This window comes from Lepisma saccharinum, chromosome 30, assembly GCF_977018435.1.
Source record: "Lepisma saccharinum chromosome 30, izLepSacc3.1, whole genome shotgun sequence".
In the NCBI taxonomy this organism is placed as follows: domain Eukaryota; kingdom Metazoa; phylum Arthropoda; class Insecta; order Zygentoma; family Lepismatidae; genus Lepisma; species Lepisma saccharinum.
The window spans coordinates 3393051-3406377 of NC_139258.1; the positions used below are offsets into that span (position 1 = coordinate 3393051).

At 39.0% G+C, this 13327-nt stretch overlaps 1 protein-coding gene across 2 annotated transcripts in view; it reads left to right on the forward strand.

The window, feature by feature from the left end:
- LOC145981963 (3-ketoacyl-CoA thiolase, mitochondrial-like) overlaps positions 1–13327 on the forward strand; it is a 28227-nt gene that overhangs the window by 675 nt on the left and 14225 nt on the right. The window contains exons 2-5 of one of the 2 annotated variants that reach the window (XM_083115470.1): positions 1814–1980; positions 6266–6397; positions 8387–8651; positions 11185–11360. In XM_083115470.1, the coding sequence (XP_082971596.1) occupies positions 1814–1980; positions 6266–6397; positions 8387–8651; positions 11185–11360 (740 nt within the window). Of the gene's footprint in view, positions 1–1791; positions 1981–6265; positions 6398–8386; positions 8652–11184; positions 11361–13327 lie in introns of those variants that run through there. The other variant, XM_083115469.1, reaches the window with a different exon arrangement.

Consider the following 13327-nt stretch of genomic DNA (forward strand, 5'->3'; position numbering starts at 1 on the left):
AAGGAGTGGTTAACACAGTACGCTACGACGGGTACGGGTGTTTTAGATCTGGAAAGACAAACAATTTTTACAATACCGGGAATTTCTCAATTTTGTTTGAAATTTGGCATACTCACTAATTTTGGCCCCCTAATCACGAATCTGCAGTTAAAATTTGGCGCTCACACGTGGAAATAGCAAAATAATCTAAATTAAGTTCTTATTTCTACACCCTCGATTTCAATCAATTTTTTTTTTTTTTTTTTTTTTTTTGTGAACAGTATGTAATGCTAATTGTGTAGAACATAAATCTGGAGCTCGGAAAGAACTATTTACCAATTTATAGCCGACTGAAGGTCAGATATTGCCGTTTGAAATTTTTGAGTCCAAATTTCCCACTGAATCCGGGCTCCGCCCCTGGGGTAATTGACCTACCGCCCCCAACCGTAAACGCGGCCCCGCCTCCGCTCCGGCTCCCCGGCTTTCTCTATAGAGTCCCTGTTAAAGGCATGGTAGAAATTGGCCGGATTCACCTGCCCCCAAATAAGCGCCAAATTTTAAGTGCAGATTCGTGATTACGAGGTCCAAATTAGTAATTATCCCAAATTTCAAACAAATTGGATAAATTCCCTGTATTGTTAAATTATACCAAAAAACTTTCACCTTAGCATCCAGAGAAGACATAGTTGGATATAGAGTTGCCAAGTGTAGCTCTTCCCCCAAAATATGATTCTCCCTCATATATGTGACGTTAATGAAGCTACAAGCGATAATTAAATAGTTGATTGATTCATTTGCTTTATTTTACTTCGCTTTTGTGCCACTTTTGGCTAATTTGCGAAGATGGGGATGAGTGATGAATCATGCCCAGGTCGGGATTCGAACCTGGGACCCCTGGCGTCGTAATGCTATGTACTAACCACTCTGGTTAGGGGGCCGGCAATAATAAGCAAATAAAATGATTTCCCCTTCCCCTATTCAACAAAGTTAATGAAATTTGAAGTTTTGTTTCAAAGTCCACTTTATGCACAGATAGACTAATTGAGACTGTACCTACAGTTCACAGTGGGTTCCGATGACTTTGCAATGTGCCTCCTCCAGGTATCGAACCTGGGACCTCAACATAGTTATTCGACTAGTACTTTGCACTGTAATTTATAAAACACATGATTTTTATCTGTGATTATAATTTGATTTTCAAAATTAAGGAGCGAATTGACAATATAGAGAAAGTCTCCAGTTTTTTATATTTTTTGGTGTACTAACTACTTTTGGCCTCCTAATCATGAATCTGTTGTAAAAAAAATGGGGGTCACGTCTGGAAATTTGAAAAAAAAACCGATTGATTTTTTTTTATTATTTTTATATATAGGTGTATAGCTATGCGTAGTTTTACGAACAAAAATGTAATCTCCTGTCATTGTTTCCAACCACGCCGTTGTTTTACAAGGAAATGATTTATGATGTTCAATTTTAATACGAACTCTATTTTTTTTGATGAATTTAGGGGTGAAATGAGTGCTAACGGAACCTAACCTAACCTCATGTGAATGGTTTGTGTGGCTACCCGTGGATGGTTTTGGGGGCTAACGTCAATGGTTTGTGGGACTAACGAACAATGTTTCATCAAAATGTACATTTTCCAGACGTGACCCCCAGTTTTCTACAACAGATTCGTGATTAGGAGGCCAAAATTAGTTAGTATACCGAAAATTACAGACTTTCTCTATATTGTCAATTCTTACCAAAATTAATTTTATAAAATTCAACAAGTGTTTCTTTAATGCTTTTAATTGATTGAAATCAGTTCTAATGGGAATGTATGTCTGTTTAGGCATCTTCATTGTTGCTGCCAAGCGAACCCCATTTGGAACAATGGGGGGTAAGCTGGTGCAGAAGACGTGCGTCGACCTCCAAGAGATAGCAGCCAAGGCAGCCCTCGCAGCAGGAAACGTGGATCCAGAAATAGTCGACTCTGTGGTTGTTGGAAACGTTCTTAGTGTAAGTATCAAGTATACTGTTATTGAACTCTATATCAAGACATTTGTTCAGTGTAACCAAATATATGCAGTTTTGGTCATATAAATTTTAAGTTTTCAATATCTTTTCAATATATAAAATCTACAGGGATTTCTTTCTTTTGTACCCATTCAGTTACCAGTTATTACTAAAGTCATCCCGAAAATAATGCTTCCTCTGCTGTAAAAAGTAAGAATATATACACATGTTGGGTATTTAATAAGGCTATTCAAAATATTGTCCGTTTCTTTCGATACATTTCTGCCATTGTTCAACCCAATGCTGAAATTGCTCTGGAAAAAAGTCTGAGGTTGTTTTATAATCCATGCATTCACAGTAAATTTAATGTCTTCCATGTCCTGGAAATGCTGTCCTTGCGAACGTTATTTTTGAGGAGGCAAACAAATGGTAGTTCAATGGGGCTAATTCTGGACTGTAAGGGGATTGGGACATTACCGACCATCCCATTTTGGCAATTGCCTGTGACAACCCTATATTTGCAAGAACTGAATTGCAGCTCCTGTTTTTCTCTGCTATTCATGTTGTTTATTCAGTTAGCTGCAAATATTGTGTGCATTAGTAACATATCGCATTATGTGTGTGTGAAGTTTCATTGCAATGTGATAAAAATATGAGGATTTATTAAGGTGGAGGCATTACTTTCGGAATGACTTTAGTATAATAAGGGCCTTGATTATGCATCAAAGGCAGTAATTCTTCCTAGTTTCCTAGAGCAATATATACCCAAAAGGAGGGCTCAAAAAATCCAGGTCGCCATGGCGACTGTGATGTTTTGCTGTAATATTGCCATTTTTTAAATTTGCATGTATGGAATTTTCAAGAGACTAAGTCTAAATTGCAGTAGTGTAAGTAGGCAAATGTTTTTTTTTATTAAAATTTCAGTATCTGCCAATGATGCTCTTGTATTTGATGACACCATGTTAAACCATAGCAGCAGCATCCCCCCCCCCTCAGCTAACTAACCCCAAGATGCGACCAAACACCCCCCCCCCCATTTTCCACTTCAAGCGCGAATGTAGTAATACACATGCATGGAAACAGTGGCGGCGATTGGGCCCCCCTCCCAGTTTTCAGAACTTTTGCCCCCATACTATGCTAAATCTTATCTACGAAGGGAAATGTACTATCTTCGCCCCCTTCCGGTTTTGGAACACAATCGCCGCCACTGCATGAAAATACAACTTGTGGTCTTCAAAACCCTGTCTAATAACAAATAACATGTCATTTCATTTGCACATGTAATATGGTTGCTTTTATTGCAAGAACAAGCACACATGTACAAGGACTTATGAAATTAATGAATAGCCTGAACCAGCGGCGGCTCAAGGGGGAGAGCCGCCGTGCCATGGCACTACCCTCAGAAGAAATGCATACCTAGCCCAGTATTGTTAAATTAATACATTGATAGTTTACAGACAAGGAGATTAGAATTTTGCAATCGGTGAAGCTGACGTGACGACCGCCCCAACCACAGACTAGAGATGAACCGTACCAACCTCCCCACTGCATGCATCGCCAGCTGTTTCGTACTCTCTGCGAGGCATCGGTCTGCACCACCCAAGAGCTGGCCTAACCAAGTTGAAACACGTGCAGAGGGTTGGAGAAGTCTCAGCGAGTAACATTTCCACCATGAGCCGGGAAGAAGGTTTCGGGGGGGTGGTGTTAGCCCATAAGACACCAGCCGTGCCCGTTTTTGCTTGGCACAGTGAGGGAACTTTCGCAGTGTTGACACAGTTGCCATCTTCAGAGATAAGTCGCTAAATACGATGGATTTGTAAGACCCGTTGGGGAAGTAATTCTTGAAAAAGGTACTATCTACTTTTCTGCCAACTGTTGGAGAAACGAACCTAGTATTTTTCCAAAGTTAAATGAACATTTTGATAATAGATAGATGCGCCTAGAGGGCCATCCAGACTTTTTAAAAATATAAAAGTAAAAAATCCTATGGTGATGCGAGTTTCCTTTGGCATTTCGACAATTTCTTTTTACATCAAATGTCTAGAATATTTTCAACATCCAGTTGGAATACGTGTGCATGGGGGAGGAGAAGGTGAGAAGATTTGTTTTCCCTTCCTCTTGTAATTGTGTTTTTAGTGAAGTGTCCTGTAGTGTATAAAGATAGGTTAGTGAGTGAAGATGAATCGTATTAGTGTGTTATTACTTAAACTCACACTGTTTTCCATGTTACCAAACGAGGATAAACATCTTGGCCAGTGGGGCAACCTCAAGGAGGGAGCGGAGGCATTGCAGAGGGTTTTTTTTTCTTTTCAATTTCTTGATCACGTTGGCACTACCCATCATACTTGCTGCTGGTCACCACTGGTCTGAACTAACATAAATTTGACTTTAAAATGTTTGTGTTAATTGAACCTGTGAGTGAGTCTATGCACAGATATGCTCAGCACTAGCGGGCCTTTTACACTGTTTCTGAGGAAGTTTTTACACTACCTTTACCTTTTTTTAATATGTTGTGTTGGTCCTTATACAACTTCAATTTTTAACCTTTGAAGGTACTCTCTATATCCATTAATAATTTTAAGTTAAGAGTTTTAGATAAGGGCATTTCCTTTCATATACTTACAAGGGTGCAAAATGGCCATACACAACACACACTCTTCCCCCCCCCACCTTATCTCTCTCCTGTGTGTCTGTCTGTCTGTGAGTAAATAAACGTACAAATCTTTTTCCTGAATAATCAAAACATACAAATTGCTGTGGTATTTCACTGTTGATAATGTTATGTTTTTAGTAGGGCTGAGCCGATACCAATGCCGATGTATTGGTATAAGTATTGGAAATATCGGTTGGAATTCATCTACCGATACCAGCCGATACTTTTATGGCATATTGGTCTTTCACGGGTCAGCAAAAATGCCGTGCGACACTTTCACAGAGTCTAATTTAATTATCTTGGAAATTATGCAAAATTTAAACTTTCCATAACAAATTGTATTTTGTGATTACATAGCAACTATTCTAATATTCTGAAGCAAATTTATTGGTAAATTGATGTATATAATTGATGAATATATTGAACAACTTTTATTTTTCGCAATTTTCAAGTATCGGTATATCGGTATCATTGGAAATCGGTAAGAGTATCGGCATCAGTTCAAAGTGGTCCGATTCAACCCTAGTTTTTAGTAGTAGTGGGCTTGTTTCATTAATTTTTTTGTTCCTGATTATGGTTTCGTAAGCTAGTGAAAATATGTCTTGGGATAATGCACTGGAGTGTTTTGAATTGTGTGAGGATAATGAAGGAATTTGGCTTGCATTCCTAGCCATCCCTTGCTTTCTTTAATATTATTTAATGTTCCAATCTGAGAGGTCCACACATTGACACAAAAAAGTAAGTATATTATTTGTTAACTGTAACATATACTGTATTTCACCTTGTAATCGTTACACCCTGTTTTTTCAGTCCAAAAAATCGTTTATAACATTTCATCATGTAATCGTTGTGTCAGATAACTAAATTAGCGATATCACTGCAGAATCTTCTGACACAGAAGATTACATTTTATAAGTTCATATTTCGTAACACTGTAGTCAATTTTCTCAAGTGTAATATTTCGACTATAATGCACAAATCAACTAACGTGTTAATTTTTTTCAGCCCGAAAAAATGTTCGTTAAACTGTCACAAGGAAATAATGTGCATTGACTTGGTCTATTGAATTTTAACGTATATTCACGGGTATTCTTTGCATCCTAATCTTACACCAAAAACTTTTAGTATTAAATGATTTTTAGCTCAACTTGAAAAAGGGGCCTCCCCGATGGCGCAGTGGTAGCTTCATCGCCTTGTAATCAAGGGGTCCTGGGTTCGATACCCGGTGGAGGCACAAGTGGTTCGGATCCCACTTTAAACTGTAGGCCCAGTCCCGATTAGCCTTACTGTGCATAAAGTGGACTTAAAACACCAACTCAACAACAACAACAACAACTCAACTTGAAAAAAAAAAGTTTCACATAATGATTGCACCCCACTTTTTTGCAAAAAAAGAATTGGCACAAAATGTGCGACGATTGTGTGGTGAAATTATGGTACATGTTTTTCATGTTTCGGTGAAAGAAATATGTGGTAGGAGAATAATATATTCTGAAATGGAATACTCTCGTATCTGTGAAACTGGTCTTTGATGTTTTATAATTTTTTTTAATAGTTTTTGGTGGAGAACAATATATTATGTAATTATATGTTGAGAAATTATGCGCTAAATGTGTTATCTGTACCATTTTTTAGGCCTCGTGTCAAGAAGATGGAATTGTCTCCCGTCATGTTTTATTGCGCTGTGGAATTCCTCTTGAGCGAACAGCCCTCACCATTAACCGACTGTGCGGCTCAGGTTTCCAGTCCATTGTAAATGGAGCTCATGTAAGTGTTCTTGGTTATTGGACAGCGAATTGTTAATTTCAGTGTTTGTCAGTGTAAATGCAAATGTACAGAGAGTGACTTAAGGGTATAGAGAGCCATAGGTGTGCACATGGGGGTGCAAGGGGTACCTGGGCACCCCTAATGTGTTCCAAATAATAAAACAAATGTAGAAATAATGAAAATACTACCCAAATAACCAAAACTTGTTTGCCCAACGTTGGGCCAATTGTACTGAAAATTGTTGGCCAAATGTAAGAACATGCCATTAGATAATGGTAATTTTGACCATGGTTCCAACACTGGCCCAATGTGTGGGCCAACATACTGAAAACTGAAGTATAGTTAGGTTTGTGTTCTGATAATTTATTGTGAGGCCAAATATAAACTATAGTACAAATTATTTATGTAAAAGAAAAAAAATACACAGCACTTTCTCATTCATATTCATTCTTCTGCTACAGCTAAACAGACAAGTACCATAGGCAATTCTCAGCACAAATATTTTTTATCCATGCTAGTTGACAAAGGACTTGTGACTGACTAAGTTAAAAATAGCATCTATTTTCATTAACAAAATATTATATTTTCAGTATGTGCTGTGACTGAAATATTCAGAAAAAACACTGTTACATGTCACTTATTTTACACCAGAATTTACAGCATACTCTTGAAAAGTTGCGTTAACAGGAGACAATAGTTTTTAAAACTGATTTTGACTCACTTTTCCATGGTTCGACAAGCAACAACCATTAGCTCAACGTAAGACCAACTTGAATTTTCCAACTAATGTAAACCCAACCTTTCCCACGTAAAAAACACATTGGACCAACAGTTGTTATCCTGCTCCCGTGTCAGGGCAACAGTGTTTTTTTTCCTTATTTAAATATTTTATTACTATGTTAATTAATTAGATAATTACGTGTATATTATGTGGTAAGTGTACCTCAATTTATTATCGTATATATTCCATGTATAAAAACCATGTAGCTCTGTTCTTTCTTCGTGTTTCGAACGTTCAAAAGAAAGGCGGGCAATTTAGCTGTTAAAGATTAAAAATTTTGAAAGAAGGGCGGTTGGCAACAGACGCCAACAAAACTCCCAGATGAGAGTGGGGTAGGTCGGCTGTTGAAACTGAGACTCGGAAGGGAGAGGCTGTTTTTGCTTCGGTTAGCTAGGACCGGAAGACAGGTCTCCTGAAACGGATGCTGTAAGAGATTGGATTGCCGGGCAAGCTAGTGCCTTGGTGTCCAGTTTACAGGCAAAAAGGTAGTTTGTACTGGATGTTATTTTGAAGTAATTACGGTGCGCCGGGCAGCCTAGTGCCTTGTCACCGTAGAGGTTGAGAAATGTACACGTCGGGCGACTGTGCCTGTTAAGACGTTTCTTGGAGTAACGCGAGTCTACCTTGTGACAAGTGTACTCCTGATGTAATTCATGAAATGTAAAGCATCGAGTTACAAACAATAGAGATTCCAACATCAAAATTAGAGTTTTGGCCCGATAAATAATTAGAGAAATGAACGTTCGGATACGACTTGTATATACTTCAAATTTTACGTTAATTAAACTTTAGAAAATACCCCAAATTTCTGTTTTTAATTTCACACATGCTGGACAAGGTAATTTATCCCCTATAGCAATAAGGTTTCGCAAAGGTTATCCGTTGTCTCTTGTAGTTAATTATATAATTATGTTGGCTTTTAGCAACCCACGTGCATTGTCGTACAAAGAAAAATACCCCTAGACAAATCTGAGCCGAGTAAGAAGTGCACCGAACCTCGAGTGCGGAGGTAAAGTGTGGGGGTTAGGCAAGTGACACAGTTGTGGTTATATGGGTAACTGTGTTTTAAAAACACATTGTATTGCCTCAGTCCTAAGGGAAATAAATGCCAATGTGTTGTGCATACAAATATCGTCACATTTTTCTAAAGTTTGGTTTTATATCAACCAAATGTGTACATGAAACTCATTTCTTGTGTTTATTTGCAGGACATTCTGATGGGCGACTCACAGATTGTCCTAACTGGTGGTACGGAAAATATGAGCCAGTCTCCATTTATCATAAGGAACATCCGGTTTGGAACAAGACTAGGAACAGATTATACAGTGGAAGACTATCTGCAGGGTGGATCGGTCGATACATACTGTAACACATCAATGGGCGGGACAGCAGAGAACTTGGCTGAAAAGTATAAAATAACAAGGCAAGAAATAGATGAGTTTGCATACAGGTCTCAGCAGAACTGGAAGAAGGGTAAGTTGAGTAATGATTGATTATTCTATTCCATAAACATAGCATTCAGGACTACCAGGTGTGCCGGTTACTAATTCTTAATTGATCCGAAAGAAAACAAGTGTATCTGGGGAGAAAGGTAACAAATGCTTTATTCAAAGTATGCGCCATCGCTAGCTATACATTTTGCCCATCTGTCCATCAAATTGTGGATGCCCTACCAGAAAAATCATTCACATTTTGAGGTGATCCAGTCAGCAAGCCATTGTTCGACATCTTTGTAATTGTTGAAGTGTTGCTGGGAAAGTGAGTGAGACATCGATGAAAACAAGTGGTAGTCCGAAGGGGCTAAGTCTGGTGCGTATGGCGGGTGGGGCAAAAATTCCCAGCCAAGTGCAGAAATGGTGTCTCTGACGCCTTTCACTGTGTGTGATGAGGCGTTGTCGAGCTGCAAAATCACTTTTCTGTGTCTTGTTGCCCAATCTGGATCTTTCCCATGGCATAAAGACGATCAGGTATGGTTTGGCGACCAACATTTAACTTTTCTGCCAGTTGTTGTTGTGTTTGCATATCGTCTTCATCCAACAGTGCTTGCAATTCGGCATCTTGGAATTTTTCAGCTGGCCCGGGTGACCTTTGTCTTTCAAGTCGAAATCACCACTTTTGAATTGTCGAAACCAATGCACACACGCATCTTGCTTTAGGACATTGTCACCGTACGTTCCCACAAGGATACGATGGCTTTCACTCGCGTTTTTCTTTTGATTGAACAAGAAAAGCAGGACGTGCCGCACATGCTCCTTATTTGGTTTGAAGGTCAACATGTTTCCCACACAAACCCAATATCACGATCACTCTCACACGGTTGCACATCCCACGGCGTTTTGACAGGTACTGTCCTGGCAACACACTGACGTAACAGTTGAGACTGTGCACCAACCCTTGCTTCCAGCGCCATCCAGTGATGAAATTAAGAATTTTTAACCGGGACACCTGGCACAGGGTCTGTCCAAAAAATATCGGGACTACATTCACTAAAAATAAATTATTACAGATATCCGAGGGCTTTTTTTTTAACCTCCAATGGTGCCGCCAAGAGGCTCGTGAAGCCCTAGGAAGCGGGACGTCACGCAGCATGATTGGCGTCCCCCCTGCCACTGCCACCACCACTGCCAAGGCCAACGCTTCAGTTGAAGCTGAGCGACGGGCACGTAGAGATATCTGCTACAATCGACTCTCCTGCCAAGTGCGAGGTGAGTAGTGTGATACGATTTCTACAGGCAGAGGGGCATAATGCAGCAGAAAGTCACCATGGAAGGAGCTGTGCGCCGGAGAAGCATGCTGTCTTCGGGTAGTGTCTTGCTTCATGATAATGCCCGACCACAGGTTGCTACATCAACTCAAGACCTTCTTCAATGAATCCACTGGGAAGTGTTTGATCACCCTCTCTACAGCCCAGACCTGGTGCCAAGTGACTTCCCACCTTTCCCAGGTGATGAGGAAGTGACTGGGAGGACGGTCCTTCCACAACAATGCAGAGCTTCGTCAAACCTGGCTCAACAGACAGGCGGCACCTATCTTTGCAGTGGGTATTGGAAAGCTGGTGCATCGGTACATTAATGTTTGTCAATAAACCCATTTTGCTATTCACTGTGGTTATGATTTCATGCCCTATCGGAGGTTGAAAGAAAAATAGCCCTCGTATGTAAAATAGCCCTCGTATGTACAAGTATAAAATGCTGTGAATCCATTTTCAAGATGGAATGCTGTGAATCCTTTTGGTTTTTAGTTAATACTTGGATTAATAGTTTGTAAGTGTGACAATTAATATAATTACAGTCCAGCCAGGGAAGACAAAAGTAGCAGGAAAGGTCTCTTCCAAACGCTAGAGGGGAAGCAGGTAGAAGCACCAGCCAAACTACACTGTGATATTTCGTTTACATAGATTTGCTTGTTTTTATTTTCATTCTGAACCCTTCGATAATTTGAAACATATCTCTATTTACTTGATTGATGTTTCCACACCAAACGATTTTCATTGAACCCTTCCCTTCCCAAAATGCCATTGCTGCAACAGACCTCCAGGTACCAGACCAGAAACGTAAGCCTTATTATATGGGTCAACTTTAAGCCAAAAATTTCGTAGAGAAGGGGATACTTTCATGGTGGAGAGCATACCTTCATATTTCTACTTTTAACAACTATTTTCAAGATTGTGAGTCATTGCACCACACAAGATTGCAATTGTTAAGTTTTGTAAGAAGTATATAACTCTACATATTACACTCCACAAGTGAGTACAAATAATATCTTCACAAAAATGAAAACTTAACAAGTTAATGTGCATCTCTGCCATATTTCTAGCCCCATGGCTATGCACGGCATCAAACAAAAGCTCATCGTTTTCAGTCTCTGATTTCTGCAGTCACCCCTATTTTGAGAGTGAACAAGTCCAGTTGGTGCATGCGCACTTATGTCCATGGTTTCGGCGAAGGCAGCCTGACTGTAGAATCATGTGATGATTGGAATTGTCAACAATTTGTTTCTGTTGTAGCAAACGACAATGGATATTTCAAGGAAGAAATGGCTCCCATAACCTTAACAATTAAGAAGAAAGAGGTTGTCATGGATACAGACGAACACCCAAAACCACAAACCACGATGGAAGGGCTGGCAAAACTTCCTCCTGTGTTCAAGAAAGGCGGGAAAGTTACAGCTGGTTCATCATCGGTACGTTTTTGTTTTGTGAAAGCAAATGCATTATTTTTAGACTTGAATTCTTCAGTTCATAGGCATTTATATGAGAAAAACATTTTGCTTAGTTTTGATAGGGTTGAAAGTTAGCAAAGGGAAAACTAAATATATGCTTGCAAGCCAAAACCAAGTGTTAGGTAATAATCAAAATCTAATTATTGATAATAACTCGTTTGAATCAGTTTCCAAATTCAAGCACTTACGAGTAATAGTAACAAATTAAAGATGAAATAAAAAGCAGACTTAATTCAAGAAATGCATGTCACTTTTCTCATCATAAGCTTTTATCTTCTCGCATAATATCTAAGAAACTAAAAATTTAAATATACAAAACAGTAATTTTGCCTGTAGTATTATATGGATGCGAAACTTGGTCCCTTACATTAAAAGAGGAACATACATTAAGAGTATTTGAAAATCGTTAGGAAAATATTTGGACCTAAAAGAGATGAGGAGACAGGTGAGTGGAGAAGGTTACATAATTTAGAACTGCATAATTTGTATTCATGTCCAGATATTATTAGAATAATTAAATCAAGAAGACTTAGGTGGCACGAATGGGAGAGGAAAGAAGAGTTTACAGGATTCTTGTTGGGAAACTTGATGGTAAGAGACCCGTAGGAAGGCCAAGACGATAACATTGAGATAGAGCGGACCTAAAGGAAATCAGTAAGGATGTAAAAGATTGGATTGATCTTGCCCAGGATAGGGACAGATGGAAGGCTTGTGCTGCTGCAGCCATAAACTTTCTGGTTTAAGAAGGCTAGAGAGTTAGTTAGTTTTGAAAGCATGTGCATTGCTGAGGAAAAATCTTCTGCTTACAAAGAAAATCTGACAGTCACATTCACACCTATTAAGGTGAAATAAGAATTTTTCTTCGATATCTGCGTAAAATTTTAAATAGGACTGATGTAGAAGCAACAACCTTCAAATTGTACTTTAGTGATTGAACAGTTTTATTACTTCGTAGAGATCTACAAGCAGAGTTCTGAGTGAAAGATGTGAAATATACGAGGGGCAGTCAAATGAAAACCTTCATTTGTTTTCGTTTTTTATCTAGTAGATTTCTTCATGTAGAATTTGCAACGATCCTGCTAGATCGTTACAAAGTTATGCATTTGTTCTTTTTATTGTCATTGTTGAGAATAGCATTGTGTAATCTTATCTGTTCTGTTATCACTTGTGCATAGGATTTCACTGCTATGCTTGGTAGAGAAAGAAGTTCTACCATATCTCAGGGAGCGTTATTGTTCTATTAGTTCATTGTTAACCTGTATAGATGGCACTCAATGTTAAGCAGCACTCTCGTAGTTCACGAGTATCCACTAGAGGCGCTGGTGCTGCACTCAGAATTGTATGTAAGCAGTGACGTGGCCCCGGCCAGTTAGTTCTGTGTCTTCGAAGACTCTTGGTCGAGCTCTGCTCCCGCAAATAGCCCAGTATTGCAAGCACACGGGTGCTTAGGGATACAAGAGGGCTTTTTACAGTGTGGCCTACTCGGGTAGATTATACGAGTGGTAGCAATATTTCTCGGCCTACCAGGTAGATAATACGAAGGGTGATGTTCATCGATAGTTAATTTTCATAAAGGGTAAAATAAGTAGTTGTTAATTACTGTCTTTAGTTTAGCTTTATTAAATTATTAATTAAAGTAAATAACGTTTAACTAAGCCTTATCTATTATAAGCTTATAGTAAATCTCTTTTGCTTGTTGATATTACTCTTTGGTTACTAGGAAAGCAGATTTAAATGTTCCTTGAGTCGTTAAATTGATGCCCTATTGTCCCCTATGTCAACACAGTTGTATTCCAATGCCCTAAAAGAAAAAAAAAGTCCCTTACCACCCTCTGGTTTCTCTGAAGAGGAAATTTTGAATGGTCCCTGTCCTCCCTCTCCAAGATGACAGCAGAGGAGCTTCGAACCAGGAGATCATATCAGAAGAT